Source organism: Colletotrichum scovillei, assembly GCF_011075155.1.
Source record: "Colletotrichum scovillei strain TJNH1 chromosome Unknown Contig00003, whole genome shotgun sequence".
Lineage (NCBI taxonomy): Eukaryota > Fungi > Ascomycota > Sordariomycetes > Glomerellales > Glomerellaceae > Colletotrichum > Colletotrichum scovillei.
This window is the reverse complement of record NW_023336261.1, coordinates 1,663,369-1,686,501: the sequence shown is the minus strand read 5'-3', so window position 1 is coordinate 1,686,501 and position 23,133 is coordinate 1,663,369. Positions and strand designations below refer to the sequence as shown.

General features: G+C 52.5%; 9 protein-coding genes across 9 annotated transcripts; 7 read left to right on the top strand and 2 right to left on the bottom strand.

Moving 5' to 3' along the window:
• The first annotated feature begins 3,442 nt into the window (after nt 1-3,442).
• Nucleotides 3,443-8,828, top strand: HER10_EVM0008217 (von Willebrand factor type A domain-containing protein). Its single transcript, XM_035477748.1, has 5 exons — nt 3,443-4,733; nt 4,876-5,217; nt 5,271-5,970; nt 6,033-6,265; nt 6,320-8,828. The coding sequence occupies exons 1-5, from the start codon at nt 4,538-4,540 to the stop codon at nt 8,263-8,265; spliced, it is 3,417 nt and encodes a 1,138-aa protein (XP_035336287.1). The 5' UTR covers nt 3,443-4,537; the 3' UTR covers nt 8,266-8,828.
• Nucleotides 8,829-9,366: 538 nt separating this feature from the next.
• Nucleotides 9,367-10,269, bottom strand: HER10_EVM0011112 (uncharacterized protein; the record flags this gene model as incomplete). The annotated part of the gene is made up of 1 exon (XM_035480551.1): nt 9,367-10,269. The coding sequence occupies one exon, from the start codon at nt 10,267-10,269 to the stop codon at nt 9,367-9,369; it is 903 nt and encodes a 300-aa protein (XP_035336542.1).
• Nucleotides 10,270-10,989: 720 nt separating this feature from the next.
• Nucleotides 10,990-11,818, top strand: HER10_EVM0005766 (2OG-Fe(II)oxygenase; the record flags this gene model as incomplete). Its single annotated transcript, XM_035475370.1, has 2 exons — nt 10,990-11,207; nt 11,272-11,818. 2 exons carry the CDS (start codon nt 10,990-10,992, stop codon nt 11,816-11,818), a joined length of 765 nt encoding a protein of 254 aa, XP_035336066.1.
• A 908-nt stretch (nt 11,819-12,726) lies between these two features.
• HER10_EVM0000856 (uncharacterized protein) lies at nt 12,727-13,537 on the top strand (the record flags this gene model as incomplete). The annotated part of the gene is made up of 4 exons (XM_035470623.1): nt 12,727-12,875; nt 12,921-13,036; nt 13,087-13,184; nt 13,241-13,537. The coding sequence occupies 4 exons, from the start codon at nt 12,727-12,729 to the stop codon at nt 13,535-13,537; spliced, it is 660 nt and encodes a 219-aa protein (XP_035335597.1).
• Nucleotides 13,538-13,915: 378 nt separating this feature from the next.
• HER10_EVM0001370 (uncharacterized protein) lies at nt 13,916-14,620 on the bottom strand (the record flags this gene model as incomplete). The annotated part of the gene is made up of 1 exon (XM_035471120.1): nt 13,916-14,620. The coding sequence occupies one exon, from the start codon at nt 14,618-14,620 to the stop codon at nt 13,916-13,918; it is 705 nt and encodes a 234-aa protein (XP_035335648.1).
• An 887-nt stretch (nt 14,621-15,507) lies between these two features.
• Nucleotides 15,508-15,995, top strand: HER10_EVM0004201 (uncharacterized protein; the record flags this gene model as incomplete). The annotated part of the gene is made up of 2 exons (XM_035473853.1): nt 15,508-15,763; nt 15,826-15,995. 2 exons carry the CDS (start codon nt 15,508-15,510, stop codon nt 15,993-15,995), a joined length of 426 nt encoding a protein of 141 aa, XP_035335914.1.
• Nucleotides 15,996-16,043: 48 nt separating this feature from the next.
• On the top strand, nt 16,044-16,565 carry HER10_EVM0006972 (uncharacterized protein; the record flags this gene model as incomplete). The annotated part of the gene is made up of 4 exons (XM_035476540.1): nt 16,044-16,120; nt 16,177-16,207; nt 16,261-16,336; nt 16,393-16,565. 4 exons carry the CDS (start codon nt 16,044-16,046, stop codon nt 16,563-16,565), a joined length of 357 nt encoding a protein of 118 aa, XP_035336176.1.
• Nucleotides 16,566-17,491: 926 nt separating this feature from the next.
• On the top strand, nt 17,492-18,904 carry HER10_EVM0011393 (uncharacterized protein; the record flags this gene model as incomplete). The annotated part of the gene is made up of 3 exons (XM_035480826.1): nt 17,492-17,814; nt 17,920-18,127; nt 18,182-18,904. The coding sequence occupies 3 exons, from the start codon at nt 17,492-17,494 to the stop codon at nt 18,902-18,904; spliced, it is 1,254 nt and encodes a 417-aa protein (XP_035336571.1).
• Nucleotides 18,905-21,131: 2,227 nt separating this feature from the next.
• Nucleotides 21,132-22,470, top strand: HER10_EVM0000645 (uncharacterized protein; the record flags this gene model as incomplete). The annotated part of the gene is made up of 7 exons (XM_035470417.1): nt 21,132-21,275; nt 21,329-21,411; nt 21,464-21,608; nt 21,664-21,699; nt 21,768-21,842; nt 21,936-22,218; nt 22,304-22,470. The coding sequence occupies 7 exons, from the start codon at nt 21,132-21,134 to the stop codon at nt 22,468-22,470; spliced, it is 933 nt and encodes a 310-aa protein (XP_035335579.1).
• Nucleotides 22,471-23,133: the final 663 nt, after the last annotated feature.

Here is a 23,133-nt window from a genome sequence, read left to right as displayed (position 1 = left end):
CAAGTTGGCAGCGACCAGCCCAAGCAGTTCAGCGCAGTGTATCCATAGTCTCGTGGACGATGGGTTATTGGATTTTCTGATGGTGAGTGTTTGTCATCGGCGTAATGAGGCAAACTTGTCGACATTTGGCTGCTGGCCATGGCCGTCGTTGACAAGAATAGAGTCGCAGTGTAGTGGGATCCCTTGTCTTGTGCAACAGAAGGAGAGGGGGTGGGGTCCCTACGAGAGGAGGGAGGAGCTCTGGCGTGTCCGAACTTTATGAAGCGGTGTCCCAGATTTCCAAGTATCGACGGCTTCATTTTGATCAACCCCAATACAGGACACCACAACGAATGGTGGATGGATTGGGATGGTGATGGGTGGGTGGGATTTGTTGCATGCCAGGGTCTAGAAAGGAAGAGCGAAAAGAAGGGCACTGAGAGACTGAGAGGAAGGAAGTTACGAACCCAGACGGCCGTTTCCTTCCATTTGGAGAGACCCACCTGCTGGGTTCAAGGAAGAAGGAAGGAACTTTGGACCGGGGGAAGAAGAATACCCATTTTCTCGAACGGGGGGTCCATCGGCGGGGCAGGTCGGCAGGGAAGAGGTTATGGGAAGAGGCCGGTTCGGGGGTTCCCTGGTCCTGCCGGAGCAGTGCGACTGGCTGAGAATGGCAGACGTGGAAATTCGAACCTGCCATCCGGTGGCCCAAAGCCCTGGCCGGTGGAGGCGGTTGAGTCGCGGGTACATGATCACACGCAGAGTAAGGCTTGCAGAGGGAGGTACCTTACCTGGCGGGGCAGGATCACCTCAACTTGTCGAGTACTTTCCAAGGTACAAACCTAGTAGGGAAAAGCAGGAGGCAGGAGCAGCATTACCCGTAGGAGCAGGAACAAGTGTCGAGAGTCAAGACGGCCCGGTCTAAGGTGTGTGGGATATTGGCAAGAGGTTTCGAGCAGACGCTGGCAGCAGAGAGGGAAACTTTGCAAGGCGCTGGATGCTGTGCCAATAAGAAGACCAATTCGGGGTTGTTAAACCTGGCCACCGTAGGAAACAAGAGGTATCCGCCATGAACTGCTCACAGTGATGAATTATGGGTGCCGATATTGTTGCAAACCTCACCCACAAACATGACCCGGCACCCAGCGCGACCCCTCGCCAGAAGTAAGTAGGCTTAGCACTGGAGGGGCAAATCGTTGACAAGCAAGGCAATAAACAAGTCCTTGCGTTTTTTACCCACGCACGCCACGCCGTCAAGTAACCCTTGGGTTGGACCAAGGTAACTCGAATTATGGTCACTGGTGACGGGCAACCATTGGAGATGTAATGCACAGCACAGGCACCTCTGTACTGCGTGGTGCGTAGTGTACATACCTATGCTGCGGTGCTGGCTGCTGGCTGCTGCATAAGGTACCTTAGCTCGACGGACAACCCGCGCAGGGTCATGTACTGCTGGAAAATGATGAGAGTACCAGGCAAATACCGCACGCAAGGTGGGCGACCCACGGGAAGACGGGGTATATTTTCGTATCCGACCCGGGGTCTGGTAGTATAACGCACGGATCTCTCGCCAAACTCTGTCTCCTTCTGTCCCTGCACAGGGTTGACACGGTCGACAACCAGAAATGAACTTGACAGGCCGCATCCGAAAAGGAAAAAAAACAGAAAGAGGCTGACGTGCAAGATGGCAAGAGGAAAGGAAAAAAAGGAACCAAGGAGGCGAAAAAGTGCATCACCGCCATGCCCATGCAAAGTGGACTATTGCTCGTATGGGAAAGTCGATCTGCCCCGTTTGGTTTGGCTGTCAATCAACTATGCAATGCGCAACGCAGCACTGAGTCTCGACAGGGCGGGCACGGGTAGCGGCCCAACAACGACGAAAATGATGATGGTGCAAGAGTATCGTGGGAGGCGAGGTTAGCCATATGAAAATCTAATAAGAATACAACTCTTTGAGCGGGGGCCCAGATTTCCTCATCTGTTGTTTCCGTCTTCGTCAAGGCGATCAATGTTTAGCATCCGTATTGATCCAAAGTCGGCATATCCCCTATTGATCCATTTTGGCGCGTTTGATTGCCACCAAGTTGAAGAGATATGACCATTTTAGTGCTAGGAAACAAGACTTGCCGTCTGCCGCTTAATCCAGCTCTGAGCGTGGTGGCATCACTAGTTCTTGACAAGACACCACAATTGACCAACGCCTCCTATTTTTTTCTTCTTAATTCTCCGCGACGGACACCATCTGTCTGCCCTGTGCAGATTGGATTGGATCGGTCATCTCCCCCTGGAACCACCACAACTGTCTCGACGGATCTGGGTCGTCTGTACTCCATAAAGTATCCGTCTTCTTACGAAATCAACGAGACGGGGCCCAATGGCAGTTACCAACAGCAAGCCGACATCCATCCGAACCTGAGCTTCAGGCTTCAGCTGCTCCGTACCTACTTTCGTTATGGCGTCGACCCCACGACTTCAGTCTTGAGAGTCTGTTCGCAATGCGCAAGGCCATCATCTGGGCGTATGGCGTACCTCGCTCCAAAAGCCCGCGCGTCCATGCTGCACGGCACATGCAAAAGCCGCAGTACCACCATCGTCTTCACACGGTCTGAGCTGGCCATCTGATCTCTACGTGCCTTGCCTTACTCTGGCGTACGTACATGTATGTTTTGCGCAGCGCCTGCATGACTCCCCCACCACATCTCCCGCTTCTGTTCCGCCGAGCAAACAATGACAACGTGAACTTGGCCATTCTAGAAAACCGGGTTGGGGCAATTGGAGCACGTACCAACTCCTTTCGAATCGCTTTCTTCCCAATATCCGTTTCCCAGGGGCCTACGGAGTACCTACGGCTACACATTGCGAACCTGAGATAGGAGTCAGAAAAGAGAGTAAATAGCGAGGGGAGGGGGGAACCAGCCGAAGCTACCTACCTTACCTAGGCCGTTGTTAGCCCCAGGAACCCTGCCCCTCAATGTACCATCGCGGCCTCCTTAAGTAGTTTACCCTGATCTTATTACAGAGTACGTAGGTACATCGCGGACCTTGTACCTGAGAAAGGCCGACGACCTCGCACCAAGAACGTAGAAGCCCAGGACGAGCAATCCCCATCCATCCATCCGCCCACCAGCTGCAAATTCACCCACGCTAGGTTACCGTACCTACATGACATGGTGGCTACAGTGCACCTCATGCTCTCTCAGTCTCTATGTACTGCGTAGACTCTAGCTGCAAGCCCAGGGCCTCCATCCGTCTTGCGCTGTTCTCTGGGATTGGGATTGCCAGGGCCAAAGGTACAGGTACAGGTACAGGTGCAGAGGTACAGGGACCAGGCCCAGGTTTAGCCGAACAAAGAAAAGGGAAAACGTGCAGAGGTCCCCACCAGCAAGACGCCTCTCTTGCTGCTTTCTCTCTCTTCCCCTTCCACCGTCCCTCTTCCTCCCCGTCAGTCACGTCTTGCACACACTCTCTTCCTCTCGATTGTGACTGCAAAGGTATATACTTGGTCCCTTCCCCATTTTCCGCCCTCCTTGCCAGACGCAGTATACCGTGCTGGCGGGCGCTCCCGACAAGACAAACCCAAACCTCTCCCGTCTACCGTCTTTCTTTGTCGACTTGCTCCTCGGATAGGTAGGAAGCGGAAGCCACTGGACGTCTTTTCCAATTGCGGCCCTGAATCAAACGGCGCAGACCAACGACCGCTACCAAAAGGGGGGAAAAACCAACGCTACTTTTGCTCTCTCATCTTACCTAAGGGTAGGCTAGTAGCTTCTCCGACACCAATCGACTAATTCTTGTTACGACCGAGACAAGACGACGCATCATCCCATCCCACACACTCACACACACACACATACATACATACCGACGCCTGCGAAAGGAGGAAAAAACCGAGGATAGGAGAGCCACGCCATCTTCCTGCCATTTCCAAACCATACCCGGGACCTGTCGAACCTTGAACTTGCGACGACACGCGAACCTGCCGCAAACGTGCATTTGCACCTACCTGTACACCCATCTGCCCAGCAACCCAATTCCTGCTGAACTCCGACGGCACCGAACTTTTTTCCTCTCCCCTTCTTCGGCCGTTCTCTGGATTGCAGTTTATCCGTCCTCTCGTCGCCAACTCTCACACCATCCTTTTTCGACACCCTGCAATCATGCATGTTCAGCCTGCTTTCCATCCGACCCAGCATTGTTGATACAACCATTTGAAACACCCTGCCAGGCTTCCCAGGTTCTTGTGTGACAACCCGCCACAGCCACATACCCGGGACCGACCTCTGCCTTCTTGTTCGCTTTCCTGTTGGCATTACCAGTCACACGGGTGGATCCCAGATCCTCATCGCCTATACCGTCCCTATTCTGATATCACCTTTGCAATTCTTAAAATATACTTCACGCCCAGCCCTCTCCTACATTACGAGGTGCTCCACGATTTGACGATTCGCGCCCTCCGATTCGAACAAGCCGCCGACTACTTCACCCTTTCACGGCACGTTTGCCTCCCCCCGCTGCCGACTTCACCTGATCGCGCAGTCTTGGACGCGGCGCTTTCCTAATGTTCAGTCGGTCTCGGAAGGGTTCGAAAGGGTTCGGCTTTGGATCTTCAAGCACCAAAGACAGTCAGGTTAACCACCTTCTCGATCTTGGTCTTGTGAGCCCCAAGGCCATTCAAGACCCCTACCGTCCTGGTACCGCTACAACGACAAGGACAAACAACACGTGGACGGATGCGCCGTCCTTTCCAGAGAAGAGTACGTAGGCCCCCATTTGACTCCGATGCGTGACTGCTTGAGCGTCGCGAATTGACTTTCCGTCCGAACGACCGACCGTCAATCTGTTGCTTGACGTCCAAACTTGGGGAAAAGTTACTCTTGCTAATCATTCTGCACACAGACGTCTCAATAGCTCGCGGCACAGGACAGCGCTCCAACGCATCAGTTCGATCCGGAGACAGCGCACATCGAAGAGGCGACAGCTACTCATCCAACAACATGGCATCAGGCGCCGGCCGCAACAGGAGGGAGCGCACCTTTGTAGGGAGCGAATGCGCAGTATGCGAGGAGCCATTGGAGCACACTCTGCGCGGAGAGCGCATTCTACAATTCTCGTGCTCGCACGTATCTCACGAAGCTTGCTTCTACGAGTTTATTCGCGAATTCGAATCGCAATATTGCCCCTCGTGCGATGCGCCTCTCCATCTCGACACTAGCCGGGGCGGCAATGTCTTGGATATTGGTAAGCGCACTCCCATGTCTTGCTCGCCTGAGACATGGCTAATTCTTTTGCAGAAAAAATCAGCAACCTCGTTCGATCTGTCTCATCCACCGACACTAGGTCAAATCACACCCCTACGCCCACGGCTACGCCATGGGACAACCCAACGCCCACTCCGCGCCCCACCAGCATCGAGTCAAACCAACGAAATATGGCCAGCACCCACACCCGCGAAAGCGCGCCCCGAAGCACTGGACGCGACAGGGAGAGCAGCCAGCCACCGGCTTCCGAGAGGTACGGCCCTTCAAGGCACGCTCGCAGCGACAGCGAGGCCACCGGCGTTGCGTCGTCTGGTGGTTACCCCGAAACAACCCAAAGCGGCCCGCCGCGCAGACACGATTATGACGTCCAGGCAATGGAAACCACACCGGGCAGCCCCCGCGCGATTACGAGGAATCCGATCCCGGCACCGACTGTGACAGTTCGATCCGAGTTCCCCACCATTAACAGGTCTCGGCAGCAGCAGACTTTGACCTGCCTTATCACCGTAGAAGTACCCGACAACAAGTGGCGGCCCGATCCCGAAGATCTTGGGTCAGCCCCGCCAGGCCCGCCTGCAGTGAATGCCCGCATCGACGAGGCGTTTGCGCGACCGCCATCCCCGGCCCGAAGTGCGCCTCGATTCTATCCCTACGAGTCTCGGGAAGTACTGGAGGAACAAACCGAAAATCTGAGAAACCGTGTGGACAACTGGCATGGGCTCGATTTCAGCAGGTAAGATTTTGGCACACATTCCTTGCATGCCTGCGGCCAATGACACGACTGACACACCCCAGATTCGGCAAGCTGCGGCTCTATGGCACACTACGTGTCGGCAAGGACAAAGCATCCTGGCAGGAACTGGAATGCTTCCTGTTCGCTGAAATGTTGATTTGCGTAAAGGAGAAGAAGGTAGCCCTCGCAGGGCAGTGGGATGAAAACGGCATGCCCAAGAAGACCACCCGTTGCACACTCAAAGGTTCCATTCTCATCAAGAAACACCTCAACGAGGTCTCGGAAACGGGCAACAGTGAGACACACCTTCCTTTTTGCCATTCAGGCCTTGACGTTAACCATTCGGCAGTTGATGAGAACATTCTTACACTCAACCTTTCTGTCGCGGAGCTGCCCCAGTTCCACCTTCGATTCGAGAACCGCAATCAGCTCAAGCTGTGGCACCAAGCACTACTCGACTTGAACGCTGTCGAAACGTCGCCGGTCCGCAGCCCAGAGTACGACCGCGGAGAGTTCTCCGAGACGGACGAGGAGGACTGGCAGCGTGGGTCGCGACAACAAAGGGTGTCGTCGATTGCCTCGTCTTGGGGCGGCCCTAAATCCACAACAACGGCGCCCACCGAGTACACCAACTTCCAGAGGAGCCCGACAATGCCGGCTTCCATCCACGTTCCCATCGACGTGGTCGTGGTCGTCCCTATCTCATCGTCGATGCAAGGCGTCAAGATCAACCTGGTTCGCGATGCTCTCAAATTCATGGTCAACACCCTCGGCGAGAGAGACAGGATGGGACTGGTCACCTTCGGATCGGGCGGTGGCGGCGTACCCATTGTGGGCATGACCACAAAGGCGTGGCCTGGTTGGGGCAACGTATTGGGCTCCATCAAGCCGGTTGGGCAAAAGAGCCACCGCGCCGACGTGGTTGAGGGTGCCAATGTCGCCATGGACTTGCTCATGCAGCGCAAGTACAACAACCCGATCGCCACCATTATGCTCATCAGCGACGCCTCTACTTCAGACGCCGACAGCGTCGACTTTGTCGTGTCGAGAGCCGAAGCAGCCAAGATCACCATTCACTCCTTTGGCCTCGGCATGACGCACAAGCCCGATACCATGATTGAGCTCTCTACCCGCACCAAGGCATCGTACACCTACGTCAAGGACTGGATGATGCTTCGCGAGTGCCTTGCCGGCTGCCTCGGCGCCATGCAGACGCTCTCTCACCAAAACGTAAAGCTCAAGCTGAAGCTGCCCGAAGGATCTCCGGCCAAGTTCCACAAGATCAGCGGCGCCTTGCAGATTACCAAGCGCGCCACGGGTCGTGACGCTGAGGCCTCCCTAGGCGATCTTAGATTCGGTGACAAGCGCGACGTCTTGGTGCAGCTTGTCATTGTACCGGATAACACGTCCCAGGAACAACTACCGCAGGACCCTTGGGACAACATCGTCTCGGGTCTGGAGGCGCTCGGCGGAGCTGGCGATGGCGACGACCAGCGGGTGACATCTGTCGAGGAGGTGCCTCTCATCCAGGCTGACCTTACATGGGGTGACATTCTCCGAGATGGCACGCTCTCCCATCTTCCCCGCCCTTCTCTGCTCGCCATCACTATGCTTCCGGCCCAGACGAAAAACAAGAATTCGTGGGCAGGATCGCCCCCGATCCCCCCTCACCCGCACATCGTCCAGCGGCGCATGGAGCTGCTGACGTCGGATATGCTAACCCGCGCCTTGACCCTCGTGTCGCGCGGTCAGCACGACCGAGCGCACACCCTACTCAACGAGACCCGATCTATTTTGAAGGGTCTTGGAAAAGGTGGTCTGCCTCCGATCCCTCCACCGACGGCACCACCAACGAGATCCCTCCCTTCCACCCCGCACCCCGGCAACGATGCCTCGCCCTCCATCACCCCCGACAGAAAACAAACTCCATCGCCCACTCAATCGGCCAACTCATCCGCCGTCAACGGCTACCAGGCCACTGGTATCGGGCGCAGTCGGTCCAACGATGGCCTCGGTCTCGGTGCCGGTATCGATGCCAACACCGTTGCCGCTCTGGACCACGAGCTCGAGAGTAGTCTCGAATGGATCAGTCACCCTGCCGTCTTTGGCCGCGACAGCCGCAAAGCTGTTCTCCAAGCGATTGGAGTGATCAGCTCCCAGCGAGCCTTCACCTTCCGTACGCCGATTGAATCCCTCTGGTCTGGTCGCGTGGCGGGTGTGAAGAAGCTCACCAGCAAGAGTCGTGAGTGGCGCGAGGAGGGTGGCGGCGAGGGCGGCATCATGGAGGAGGCCTAAGTGGCCTCCTCGATATGCCATACTTTTCTCTGACTTCATGGGAACACTTGGACTGCCTGAACGACCAGGCGGCGGCGTATTGGTTCCTTGGGAAAACACTTTCTTACGGTCGTTACTTGGCACGGACTCGTCTTTGCCAACCATCATACCCCCTGATCTACAGCTGATTTGTTTTTTGTTACCGATATAGCTGCTTTGCTCACGTCTTTACCGCACCGCAGCATGCTTTGCCGGAAAGATACCACAAATGTTTTTTGCTATTTTATTCCTTTCTTACCGACTATGTCTTCGAGCACGCGTGTTCTGTCCTGCGAGACAACTCGTCGTGCCGTCGCATCTCATGAAAGCTTTCTCGCGCTGCTACGTCGCCGAGAGCCCTACAAATCATGTAATTTCGCTTCTTATTGTCATGTCACTGATGTCTGGAGAATGGGAGGAGGGGTACTGGATGACGGGAGAGGATAGTGGGCTCGGCTGCGAAAAAGCATGCTGTACATGTTTGGGAATGAACGACACGGACGTGCGGAAGAGTAGAGCAATACTACCTGCTGTTGACATGCCACATCAGATCATTGCCTTTTGTGACTCGAGTGAATGTGAACCGTGGTGGGCGGATGAGTCTTTTAAATTCCAGCAACCAGGCTGAGTCTCATTGGTACGGCTGTCTGAATCTACACGGAGTCTTACGTTGACAACTTCCCTTAATTCAGATGAGCTGGACTGGTGGAACATCACTGCTCCAATCCTAACTGCGATGCTACTACACTAACAAACAAGCAGAAACCGAGTCACTCTGGCATGGACATCACGGGAAAGGACTTGTTTAAAAGACACGACACGAGTTCCAATCTATAGCTGCGAGCTAGGCACATATAACTCCAAGGCGTAGACCCCCCACCCAAAGCCTGTTTTTTCCCCCCCTTTTCTTTAATTTTCTTCTTCTTGTTGTCGCCGCGAGGCTACATGTAGCTCTCGACTCTAGATCTTGGGTTCGAACTCGTGAAGGTGACGAGGCGCTGCAAAGTTTGGTTCATTGCGTTAGACGGAAAGATCGCGATGCAGATAGAGAGGTAAGTAGGTATGGGTGGTAAGAGACTTACTCTATTCCTTCTTGTCGGTGGCTTCGTACTTGTCCTCGGGATAGGGTCCGAACTCGGTGGTTTGACGCTTTTCCTTCATGTTGCTGCTCTCGTACTTGTCCTCAGGGTAGGGTCCGAATTCCGTGGTCTGGCGCTTGGAGTTGGTAGACTCATATTTGTCCTCGGGATAGGGTCCAAATTCCGTAGTCTGACGCTTCTCCTTCATGTTGTTGCCGTCGTACTTGTCTTCGGGGTAAGGGCCAAACTCAGTGGTTTGACGCTTCTCTTTCATGCTGTTACCCTCATACTTGTCCTCGGGATAGGGCCCAAACTCGGTGGTCTGGCGCTTCGAGCTCTTGCCTTGGTAGCTATCCTCAGGGTAGGGGCCGAACTCCGTAGTCTGACGCCTGGTCTTGCCCTCGTACTTGTCTTCAGGGTAGGGGCCAAATTCAGTGGTCTGGCGCTTGCTGTTCTCCTTGCCCTGGTAGCTGTCTTCTGGGTACGGACCAAACTCCGTGGTCTGGCGTTTCGTGTTGCCCTCGTACTTGTCCTCAGGGTACGGGCCAAACTCTGTCGTCTGGCGTCTTTGGTTGTCCTTGCCCTGGTAGTTATCTTCAGGGTAAGGGCCAAATTCTGTGGTCTGACGCTTTCCATTCTCCTGTCCCTGGTAGCTATCCTCGGGGTAGGGCCCAAACTCGGTCGTCTGGCGCCTCTGGCTCGCCTTGCCCTGGCAGCTATCTTCAGGATAAGGGCCGAACTCGGTAGTCTGGCGCTTGCCGTTCTCCCTGCCCTGGTAGCTGTCCTCAGGGTAAGGGCCAAACTCGGTGGTTTGGCGCTTCTCCGGAACGGCGAGCTTGGCACCCGGGGCGGCGGCGGCAAGGCTTGCGGCGAAGGCAAGGATGGCGGTGACCTTTGTCATATGCATGATGGCGTTTGGAATTGTGAGAGGAAGGATGAATGTTGCTTGAAGACGGTTGCTAGAGGCAAGGTGAAGACTGAAGATGTTGAAGAAGCTTGGAAGACTGTGAGGGTGTTTGACTTGATGAGTGAGTGAAGAAAATAGTTGCTGTTTCCGGGACGAAATGCACCCTTAAATATTCATTTTCCTGTTCAACTTGGGTGTTCGACTGGACTAACAACCCATCAGTGAAGTTGTCGTTTCGTTCAAGATTCAGAGGCCACGCCATCGGTCCGACGGATACGGGTGCTTTCGTCACTCTTGCTGTTCGTGATACTCCATACTTCCGAGTCCACAGAAGAACTACAGCTCAATGGCATGACTCGTTGATCCGCGACCTTTTCCAAAGATCAAAAGTCAACGCATCGCCGCCCGTCGACGAGAGTAAGTCGAGATGATTGCGTCTCCCATCGGGAATTCCAAGTTGACAAAGTTTGAACTCCGGGGATCGAGATCATCATGAGTCTAACCTTTGAAAATCTCAGAGTTTTTCGTGGCCCAAGGAACAACTCTGGGCATGAATCGTCAGTTTCTCTCAAGACCCGTGGGAAGCCTCTCGATCGGGCATATAAGGCGGATATCCGTCGGGCCCACGATGCTGGTCTTAGCGTTTGCGATTCCTGACCACAAACTTCTTCTCTAACCTCTTTCAGTCAACCCCGTTCTAACAATCCCCCTCTTCACACAATGGCTCTCAAACAGTTCTTGTCCATGTCCTTCGCCGCGGCTCTCCTAGCGGCACTCTTCTCCGCAAAGTCTCGGCCCCAGACGGAGCTCCAGATCCCACTCGGCAACTCTTGCCCGCGCCCGCGCTATACAGTACGGACGTTGTCGTATGATCCACTCATTCAGCACATTGAGAACTTTATCACTCCGGAAGAGTCTCAGTACCTTCTGCAGATCGCGTGCGTCAAAATTCCTCCATATTGCTGAAAATTCGGGGTATACTTGCTGACTGACTCGATACAGGCAGCCTAGGTTCCAGCGGTCTCGCGCCATCGGCACTGACGGGCGATCCATTGCTGCGCAGGAACGAACCAGTTCCACGGCGTACCTGTCTTCGGACGATTCTGTCGTCCAATGCATCAGATCTCGCGCTTCGGAGTTTCAGGGCTACGTAGACCTTGACATGATGGAGGATCTGCAAGTGACCCGGTACTTGGAGGGGCAGCAGTACACGAATCACTATGACTGGGCAGCGAACCCCGCGGCGAGAAATCAGACGACAAACAGGGAAACGACCTTCTTCGCCGTTCTCGATGTGGAGTGTGCCAGCTGCGGGACACGGTTCCCCAAGATTTCGGTGGACTGGGGTGTCGAGGATGAGCGGTGGTGCAACCTGGTCGACTGCGCGGCCCAGACAGAGCTGACAGTGCGAGCGGTCGCCGGTAGTGCCGTCTTCTGGCGGAATCTCCATTCCGATGGGACCGGAGATGCTCGAACGCTACATGCCGGCCTTCCGGCGGTAGGCGGCAAAAAGATCGGGTTGAATATCTGGACGCGCCGGGAGGTTTAGTGTGCGTGTGAGGGGGGAGACTATCTCCCCGGGATGTTGGACGTTTCGAAACAGCGCACCAATCATCTTTCACCCTTTTGACTCCGCTTTGTCACACGTTCTGTTAGTCTTTAGACCTTGTTTGTCCTGGTTAATCGAGATCTATCTACACGTGTACAAGGGCCAGAAAGTCTACATGCTCGTATTAAGTCCTCCCACACGGCACCTGCTGGTCAATGACACAACTGGAGCCATCTCTAAAGACTCCGGTAAAGGTTTACACTAGTGCTTTGTAGATCATGGCCAACTACACGCAGAAGACTGCAGCCCCTTTTTAGACTTTGGGGCAGAAAGCCGGTGGCATGAACAATGATGATATTCAGCGTGTAGTTTGTGAAGTGCGGTACCCCATTGGGTACATCGGTAATGGCGGCTATTTTGGCTCGAATCATTGGACGCGGCCGCTAGAGCCAACTCTTCCGGAGCCCAAAGCTTGTCTGTGGTTCCCGAAAGCTTCTTTTCTGGTAGACGTACACGCTAGCAGGCATCAGAGTCATGGTCGATGGCGAAAGGACCAGGGCCGTATCGCATCCGAGTAGCTCGGTAGATCAACACGTACTAGAGAGCTCGGATCGCGGTGAAGGGAAACACCTCGCAACCTGCCGTGCCGACATCTGTACAACAGCAACAACGACAATCTGAAGGAATCTGCTCCTATCTGTGGTATCCCGCCTATCGAGACCTGCCTCATCTTTCAAACTGACATTGGCCATTCCTCATATTGTCAAACACCTGTATCTGACTTTGCAATGGAAGAAAGCAAGCTGCTTGGACGCACCTCCTCCTCGGACGGTGATACGGATTCTTCTGGATTTGCTGACACCTTGGAGCGAGACTCTATCCGCAAGACCGCCATGTCACGTTGTGAGATGTTTCGCTGCTGTCTTGAGATCATCCTCATTCTTTGCCTTCTGGGGACTACTACTACGGTTTTCAGACAGAACGCTGTGCGACAAGAAACGACGGCTTGGCCGGCGGGGAGCGATTACAATCACTTTGTCCCACATGGTAGGCCTCAGTTCCTCACCTTGCAAATACCGCTGACCTGTAGAATAGATGTGAGCTCGCGAGGTATTCCCAGGCCGTCTGGACCTGATCAGTACGAGGTCACCGCCCATGCCTTCCACGACCAGAATGCCCTGAACGAGACTCTTGATTCTTGGCAAGGCCTCTCCCACGGTAAGCATCCATTGGAGCAGGCTTTTCACACCGACTAACGAGACTACCAGCCTTTGTCCGGGCCTCTCCATACGACGGTAGCGGGCCTCAGAAGCTGTTTTCAGGTGACTTATTCGAGATTGCCGCTTTCCATCAGATCCACTGTCTGGTAAGTCATCTCATGGATCTTTTCGTTCTTCGCACTTCTGACGCCCGAGTCACTAGACATCCATCCTGGAGGATTTTGGCCTCTTGGCTGCCGGCATTCCCAAGGAGGAGCTGCCCGGTTATCATAGCGGGGTCACACTGACGTGGGAGGAGCACAAGGCGCACTGCTTCAACTATGTCCGGCAGGCTCTAATGTGCTTTGCTGACTCCACCGCCGAAGGCCACATTGAGGGTGACACGCACCGAGTTGCTGATCATGGGGTAATGCATGTTTGCAATGATTTCGATGCTCTGCTGGCGTGGTCAAAGGAACCCGAGCGGGCATTGCCCAAGAGTTGGCGAGTGACAGATTAAGGATAATAAGAGACAGTTTGTAGCAGACATATTCGTAGTTGCAGCATAACTGACATACATTCTCTTATCTGGCTTACTTTGCGCCTTGTGATATGTTGATCTTACTGTGGAACAATGAGTCAATTACTGTGATGTAAGGGAAAATGGCGGAATGCAGACTATGGTGTATAAGGTTCTTGTTCAGTGGCCGTTTAGAGGTTAAGTTTGGCGCCCATTAGATGACAGACTCCAACGGCTCAGTGACCTCTCATTTCCCTGCTATGAGAGTACAACAGTCATAGACAGTCACAGTGAGGAATCTCATTTGTACAGCCAGGGAAAAGCTGTGTTGTACTAGTCTCAGTATAGCTACTATATCTGGTTGTACAATCCCTGGTCTCATCCCATGTGGGAGTGTCCATGGTCATGACCAGCCACACCATCCTTCGCCTTTCCCGGAAACAATTTCGAAAAGTGCCCACAGTCAGGGTACTGGATCTTTGCCCTGACCTCAATGTCATCCGGCTCATTGATCCTCGTCAGAACCTGAGTACAGTGTTGCGTGTGCGTCAAGACGTCTTCGCGGTGAACCATGCGATTCTCAGTCAACGCCTTGTGGAACCGAAGAATGTTGTATGCGCAGTGCGTTTTGTGAAGCCTGTTGGTAAGGTAGACGGGCTGGGTGTCAGAGCCGAACTGCTCCTCAGTCACGGACGCCGTCTTGTTCTGGTCGGTGTAGAACACCCACGGCCCGGCGTTGCGGAACTTGTCCGTCAGCTCACGGTCGAAGCACTCCTCCGGCACCCAGCAGAATGAGAGCACGTCAAAGTGGCAACCAAGTGCTTGGGCATCGCTAGACGAGTTGCCACAGGGGTTCTCTATAATACCCTGAGCGTTGGTGCGGGAAGGCGGGACGATGGACTGGAAGACCCAGGTGACGGAGAAGGCAAAGATGATGCTCAAGGCTAGACCGATGAGGAGCTTGGAGAGAACCTCGCGTTGATAACGGCGCTGAAGCTCTGGTGAGGGAAAAAGAGGAGTTCCCTTTTCTTGCTCATCCTCGGTGAGCATGGGGCGGGTGCTATCCTCACTATCGTAAGACATGGTGTCGTTGAAATGATGAGAATGAAGTCAGACGCGTAAGTGATGTTTTTGAAAATCCTTTGCAAAGGCGATGTGAGAACAAGGCTTTGAGACTGTCTACTACGGTGATACGATGAGGCGACCTTTGGCATTTGGGTCCGGGGGCATTGCATCTACCCGACTTGACTCTACTTGGCCGTGAGACTCATTTGCTGAATTTCTATGACATCTCGTGACTCTTGCACGGCTCGGAAGATGAAAAAGTCATCTACCACCGTACTTCATGACATGGGGTTTTAGACTTTGATTACGTCTCCCGACGAAGAAAATCAGCGCATAAATGCGCCGTATACAAGATTCATAGTCTATAGTTGAGAAAATTCCGCCGTTCCGCCGTTGAAGTAGATTATGACCTTGGAGGAATCCGATCGGCGATGGACTCCTGTCCGAGGACCGAAGTCGAGTGCCGAACAGAGTCAACGCGACGATGTCAAGATCAACACAGCTCTGCCATTGAGTCTGTGTTGGTCCCATGTTTTGACTTTTGACAGTCAAAGCTTCAACGGGAGGGAGTCGTCATTTGCACCCGAACTGCTCCACCCCGGACTGAGTCGCCAGCCAGAGACGGAAAAGCCCAACGACATCTGCGGGCGTTCGGCGAACCCGTTTTCGAAATAGTGTCTACTTTGAGTTGTTTCTCTAGCAATTTGCATTTGAACGGCATTCTTTTGCCGGTATTGTGGTCAAGGATTGGATGATCTTTCTTGCCATTGGATGACACATTAGTCGTAGGGCACCCCGTGGCCGTTGCTGTCGGGGTTCATTAATCCCCAAGACCAGAACCTCCCTTTGATGAGCCAGATGGCCACCCGTAACTCCCCTGTTCTCCAACACAAACTTGAGTCACTATGAACTTCTTCAAGGCAGACAAGTCGACGCAGTATGTGTCTGTAGAAGAGAGCTCCGAGTGTAGTGAAGACCAGCTACCTTTGCGAAGGAGGCCCCCCTCCCCTATTGTATCGGTTTCTAGATCTTACTACTTTATTTCTTTGATATTATTTGCCATTTTCCCTGTACTGGTCATTGCCTTGTTTGTGCTTCACACTCGGCTAGCAGGCGCTCGCATCGACAGCGGCTTTCTCAAAGGCTTTCCTACCGAATTAGGTATGCCAGGCAGTGTTCTCAAGCGAAAGGAAGACAACGAGCTCACATGAAAATTTACATAGAACCAATCAAAGGTGTACTTGCCAGTGAAACAGTACGTTTCACTGGCGGCCTTCACTTCTACAAGAATGGGACCTTGTATCGTGAGGTGATTGAAGGACAGCCTCAATACGTCGGGCCTCCATCGCCAGAGATTGATGCAGCATGGAAGAGTCTGCTAAAAGGTTACTGACCAAGGGAGTCCAACCTCGAATCACACTGACCAAGTTCAGGCCAATACATGAACCTTGTTGGGAGCGAAGCATCCAGCATGGTTGGGCGCACGTGGAAAGACAGCCATGGGAACTATGAAGTGGCGTAAGTTTCGCGTTCTTACGAGTAGACTTTTCAGCAACGAACTAAGACTTTTCTAGTCTAGATGTGATGCATACCCTCCATTGCGTGGTAAAGTACCTCAGGCCCGTGATATGTCTGCCGTGATCACTAACACGTCGAAGAACAAAGTGAGGATGGCTCTGGATCCAGATTACTACAAGGAGGAGGAAAGCCCTAGAATTCATAGGATGCACGTCGGTAAGCCATGCTTCTGTCCTGACCTTCAAAACTAGTGCGGCTAATTGCAGCGCTAGACCACTGCCTTGACTATCTTAGGCAGACTGTTCAATGCCACGGTGACCTGACTCCCATGGTTTTTAGCTGGTCAGATGATGCTGGCAGGGTTGTGGCCGATTGGAAAGAACCTCATACATGCCGCAATTTTAACCGTGTTCGCAGTTGGGCTGAAGACCACTTTCGGCCATGAACCGCGTAATGTACACATGTTACTCAACCCATTCATACGGTTTAACCCATAGCAAACTTGATCTTGCAGAATGGAATAGTACTCGGGTTTAAGTTTGTAGTTTTTACCAAACTCTTATCTTGCTTCTCTGTACTCTTACTATCATCGCTATCCTTGCCGTCTTTGTGTTAATACTGAATGGTATATGCTATTTGTATTTCTCAAGTAAATGCTTATATTATTTCATTCACAGCTCTTAACATGGGGACGTCTCGTCTATTAATTTGTCTTAAATACAATCCACGTTTCAAGCACACGATGGGGTTAATCTTAAAGGCCAGATGAGGTACAGTATAGGCAAGACACGATAAGATCAAGTATAACCATAATAGGCTGAAAATAGCTGGTTTGGAGATCTGCCATGGCGACAAGTCACATAAACCTATCAAATTGACAGAGAGCTGACATCTATTATGCTACCTTGTTCATCCACATGCAGGTACGCAACAGCCGTCTCCACCCATGCGCATTCCAAGTCTGATGAGGTGTTCGCAAAGGTTTCACTCTCCTTGACCTCTTTCTGTCATCTGTGTGGTCATGACTGACTTGAGATTTTGACTTTCGCTCTCAACAACCCCTTTCAGATGCCGTGCTGCATCCTTCGAGTATTCTGCCCAACGAACTTCGTTTTTTTGCTCGACTGAAAATTCCATGTAGCATCTTAACTCTTGAAGAAGGGCGTCCGGCGGGACTAGTTGGGTCTGTAGGACACTCCACACTGGAAGAACCTTAATCTCCACTCTAGCCCATCGTGTTCTCCTCTACCCCAGACTTACCCAGGCAGGCACTGGCTCGCAAGCTCTGGGAGAACATCGCTCAGTTTAAGCACGAAAATACACAGCGTTTCGCGATTCGGGCGAATTATAAAATATTCCGACCAAGAGGAAATGAGCGACGAACATCTCCAGGAGGTGAACGATCCCCATAGATCCCCCTGGTCGTCCGTAACACGAAGGCTCTACCTGAATAATTGTGAGGCTCGGGTGGAAATCTTGAAAGAAATCAAACGCATGACATATCTCGACGGAGACACCACCAGTTCCTTATCCGACGACCTCCATACGCCTTACCTTTGGGCGGCTTGCATGAGTACCGACTTATCCGAGCTTGAGAACTTCAGGGATACCCTGAAAGAGTCGTCCATGGAAGATGCTGGCCCGTCTCTGATGCAAATCAGCGCAGCGGTCCAACAACTTATTGCATTCTGTAAGTCCTATATCTCAGACTATTGAGTGCCATTCATCGCGCTCATAAATCGAACTAAAGACAAGACTCCCGGCCCTGATGAGGTGAACTCCGCTGCGCCGTCTCCAAGTGCCAAGTCTCCACGAAGAGAAACGGCAACGCGCAGTTCAGGAAGCACTACCATGAAGAGCAGCAATAGCCCACGACCGCTCTTATCACCTGTGCAGAATTCTCCTGGGAAGGCAGGCTCCGGAGGCCGACAGCAGTCTGCGCAATCTAGTTTACCAAGTTCGTCGGGCAATCAGGAGAAGTACAGGAATGAACGAGCGGTCCATATGGTGAGCCAGGCAACATTCTCTCAATTCGGTGAGTAGTAAGCTAATTGTCGATAGGCAAAGCAGCGGGACAATGGGACATGCCCTTTGCTGGGCACCAGATATTGTGAAGCTGCTCAGATCTACCCTTTTGCCTCCATCGAGAAGAAGGGCATGGTCGTGACGAGCGTGCACGCTCTAATAAAAGTTTTCGGACGGGGGACAGCTCAAAGATTCACTGATGCTCCCAGAATGGTCGACCTGGACTCTTGCGCCAATCTGATCTGCCTGGACCGTATTCCGCATCGAATGTTTGACGACGGTCGGCTAGCACTGCAGCCAATTGATAGAGGCACCCGCCCGAGCAGCGACCACTTCATTCGCTTGCGCGTGCATTTGCTGCAGAGGCAACACGAACCACGCGCATGGAGGAGCGATCTGGCGCAAGATCCCTATGAATTGCTGAGGGATTTCCAGCTCGTCGACGACGAGCCTCAAGAAATTCGCCTCGTTTCTTCAATGACTCAGCGCGAAATTAGTGATGGCCACGAGTTCGATATCACTGCAAAGACGCAAAAAGATCTTCCAAATTGGAACCTCTTGGATCTCAGGTACCGCATTAGTCTGATGAACCATTTGATCAGAGTTGCCGGTGTTTCGGATGAGGATATTGATGAATCCGATGAAGACGTATCTGATGAGGAGCTCGAAGATATTGATGTGATTGAAGGTGCCATCAGCAAACGGGAGGAAATCGCGGAACAGAGGTCGAAAGAAGTGGATGAGGATAATGCTGCCTGAGTATCAATACCCATGTACTTAGGCTTATGGGGCTTTTGACAGACACTCGCAGTGTAATTTTATGACCACCGAGCAATACGATCGTGCCGAAACGTATTGGCCGTCCTATTTCCTGTTCTAGCGCTTCCGTCCATCGTGTGCTGTCGTGATGTTTAGGCAGATTTTGTGGGGCCAGCTGGCTTGGGAACAGGCAGCACCCACTAACGGCTACCAGGACAAGGATTGATTGTAGCCCATCGTCAAATACAAAAGCTTGTAAATTGAACCTCATTTTCTGTGAGCTTTCCGAGAAAACATTCATCAATTTGCACTTGCATCTGAAATATTCTCAAGCTACCATCTCTTTGATATTCCCGGTCTTCGAACTTTTTGACACCATCTTAGTCTTTTGAACCATGTCCGGAAAAAGCCCCCCTGTCAACTCTTCTCAACCACTTGCACAATTCTCACTCGGCATCTTCACCAAACTCCCACCCGAGCTTCAACTTGAAATCCTCTCTCACTGCCAGCAAAACGACCTCATCTGCATGTCCCTTGCATCACACTCTCTTCGCGCCATGATGCTTCCACTAATCCCAGCAAAACCCTCGCTACTCTCCTACGACCAAGTAAACCGCCCAGAAACGATCAAGTGCGAATGCGGTGACACTTCAGCAATCGGGGTTGTCCAGGACAATTACTGGCATAGGAGAAAACGCCACGTCTACAAGTACGCCGAGCCCCCGCGAAGATGCTCAAACTGGACGCCCTGTCGATCGTATGCCACCGACCACGCCATGTGCCGGCGGCAGTGGTGTAGGCACTGCTCGTGTACCACGTGCCCGCTATATGCACGGCTCCGCGAGTCCATGGGAGATTTGAGATACTGTGCCGAGTGCCAAAAGTTTACGAAGCGCCTTCGGACAAAGAAGTATAAGGGGAGATGTAAGTCTAAGGTCGAGCGACTTAGGTGTGAGTAGTTGATGGCTGACACGATCCAGGCTTGCATGGCCGCCCTCGGGTCCGACGGAATCCAGGTAATCACTGGACAGCCAAAAAGGGAGTGTCGTATGGATATCGCTGGTGGCGAAGATGGGGCACTTGCGGTGTCGATGCATGGGGATATCCAGACGGGAACAAAACAGCGGACATCAGCAGAAGGAGGAACGCGAGAGTTGTCTAGAGAGTCGTTGGCTCTTCAGTTAATCTGAATTTAGGTTCACCATCACAGGTGTAAACTCACTTGCGTTACCTATGGGGTCTCCTAGTAGTGCGTTATGCCTTGTACGGCAAGATTTCAAACCTCTGCACCATCCGGGGCTTGTATAGACTATTCCAGCATTTGCTTGTCACTAGTCATCGCCTTTTATAACACCAATACTACCACCATTAGCAGGAAATGCTTTTCCTAGCGAGCCCGACGTAGGTAACTGGGGTCAAGCTCCACTTACCGCGGCACCGTCCCCAGACCCACACGCTGCTGCCGACTGGCTGGCTACAACTTCTGCTGATTTTGACGCAAGAGGGGCTATCGATGAACAAGGACTTGCCCAGGCGAGATATTCAGCCGGTGCAGATCACTGCTTGGCCTACAAGGAAATATTGCGCGTAGAAGGTTGCTGGGACTATCCAGCATCGAAAACAAGCTTGCAAAACCTATTTAAAAAGACAGCTGCTGTGTCTTCGAAAAGCATAGCACAGCAAGGAGCTCAGAGTTTGGCCCATTACCTCCTCATTACGACATGCCAATAAGGTGATTACTCGAGCTCAAGTTTTCTCAAGCTCGGCACGCTCAGAGACTGCCGATTGGCTCGGCGCATGCAGGTTCGTTCATGTCGAGCGACCTATTTCAAACTCTCCATTTCATCCTTGTGGTCAATTGGAGAACTCTCCTAGTGCGACTAGTCTCTGAAGGGCCAAATAAAGGGGAAAAAAGACAATTTCTCCTCTGTAGTCATCACTATCATTTTCTGAAACCCTAGTGACTCGAAATTGTGCAGGGATCTGGGGTAACAAGCGCCATAACTAGGGCCAGGCCATGCACCCCGCGGCTGGCAACCCCTCACCGGGAAAGGACAGGCGCTGGTGCCGTCATAGTTCCGGCCCCGGATCACGGCTGGTATGCTTTGTAAATTCATAACTTACTACTTTTTCCTGTCAAGCAGCGATCTACATTTTTGAAATATTTTTTTTCGGTTTATGTTTTCCCCGTCACTGTCTTGTCGCTCGAAATCTACAATTCTCAATCATGGCGCCCCCTCAAGATGCCGAGCGTGTTCAACTGCCCGAGACCTGGAACCCCGAAAGTATATCCTTTCCGCTCCGACGAGACCTGCCTAGCATTCCGGGAGCCCCAAAAGGTGCTGCCTGGGTTTGGGGCGCTGAAGATAATGTGCCTGTCATTATTCCCTTTGCAGAAAAGTACGTAAGCTCACCAGCCGTCAGGTCGGCCGCCTCAACCTTCTCACGCCTACTCGCGTGCTGGCTGCATCAAAAGCAATCAAAAGTGGCGAGGTCATACCGGTAAAGTACGGAACTCTCGAATCCGACCAGCACAACTTTATCTCAACACGCTGGTAGCCTACCTCTCGATGTTCCAGGCCAGCCAGCCTTCAATCGAGAGCCCTTTGTCCACCACCTCAAGACTCTGATTCCAGGGTTATGTTACGATGACAACTACTACATGAATACCCAGAGTGGCACTCAATGGGACGGCTTCAGACATGTACGTACCACCCCCCTCGTGAGTGTGGCACCTCTTAAATGCTAATGCACACCAGTTTGCGCATTTGCCTTCCGGGACATTTTACAACAATGTAGGGCGTCCATATACCTCCTGCTCTATGAAACGTGATGGTATTAATCGAATACACCGTCAAAACAGACCAAGGGACAAGACATCGAGGGACCGGCCAGTAATCTGAAATGCTCAATTCACCACTGGGCTGAGCGTGGCATCGCTGGCCGTGGCGTGCTTTTGGATTTCTGCTCTTACGCGCACGCCAAAGGGTTGAAATTCGATCCATACGACACTTGCAGCATATTTTACCAGGACCTGCTCGAATGTGGTCGAGCGCAGGGCATAGATATTCGGCCCAAGGCGCAAGGAGGCGACATTGAGATTGGCGACATCCTCTTTATTCGAAGTGGGTGGGTCGAGGCTTATCACAGCAAAAACCCAGCCGAGCGCGCCCATCTGGGACTTAGGGGTCACAAAGAAATCAAGTTTGGCGGCCTGGCTCAAGAGGAGTCCATAATTGACTGGCTGCATGACTGCTACTTTGCTGCTGTTGCTGGGGACTCGCCCACGTTTGAAGCTTGGCCAACCAAGGCGGGTTAGTTGTGCTTTTCTTGCCCCATTCATCGAATCAAGGGAGTGTATGTGCTTGCGGCTGGGGATTTGCTGACTGAAAATGTTAGAATACCACCTTCACGAGTATATCCTGTCCCTTTGGGGGATGCCTTTGGGTGAGATGCTCAACCTAGAAACATTGGCTCGTCGATGTCGTGAAACGAACCAGTGGACATTCTTCTTCACGAGCGCTCCAGCAAACTGTCCACGTAAGCATCATATTCTGCCTCCATGAGCGAGCATCTTACTCACATAGCTTCAAGAGGGGGTTAGCAGTCATGTCAATGGCACTGCGATTTTGTAGTCATGCTCGCTATACGACTGGACTAGACTGAACATGTTTGCAGCCGAGGTGGCCAGTATAGACTGTTTTAGAGAGGAAGGAATTTCAAAGCCACCTTCAAATGTGTTGCATGATTTTCTGTAATCCGTTTTCTCTGTTTTGCGGCAATAAATAACGCCTTAGTGGAATATTGTATATGGCCGTTGGTAGAGCATTTTCCTCCCTTGATGTAGTCTTACAAGAGTACGCTCGTAACCAGCTCCTTGATGTCCACGTTTCCTATGTTATATATGATACCCTGTTCCATCGTATTCCCATTCAAGATGCACGAAGTTCGAGACACCTTTGCTGGTCATGAGCGAGAGAAACTCAGCAAGTCGAGAGTGTTTGCACAATCTTTTGCGCCTAGCGGTCAATGACTTACATATCCAACGATTTGTTCTATCTGACCTATTGTGTGACCGAGGCACGGCAACGTGGGATGGATCCGTTGCCGGCGGCCGCTCGCCAACTTGGCACAGGTGCCGAGGCGTCCAAGGCCACTCGGCTGTTTTTGGTCCCCTGCAGCTTCATCGTTTGATTAGTCGGTACACGTTCGGATATACGAACGGTTCA

Excerpts from the sequence above, each read along its gene's own strand:
- HER10_EVM0008217 (XM_035477748.1), top strand. The coding sequence starts at position 4,538 with ATGTTCAGTCGGTCTCGGAAGGGTTCGAAAGGGTTCGGCTTTGGATCT. Across the intron at positions 4,734-4,875 it reads GCCGTCCTTTCCAGAGAAGA|ACGTCTCAATAGCTCGCGGC; the intron begins GTACGTAGGCCC and ends TTCTGCACACAG. Across the intron at positions 6,266-6,319 it reads GGTCTCGGAAACGGGCAACA|TTGATGAGAACATTCTTACA; the intron begins GTGAGACACACC and ends ACCATTCGGCAG.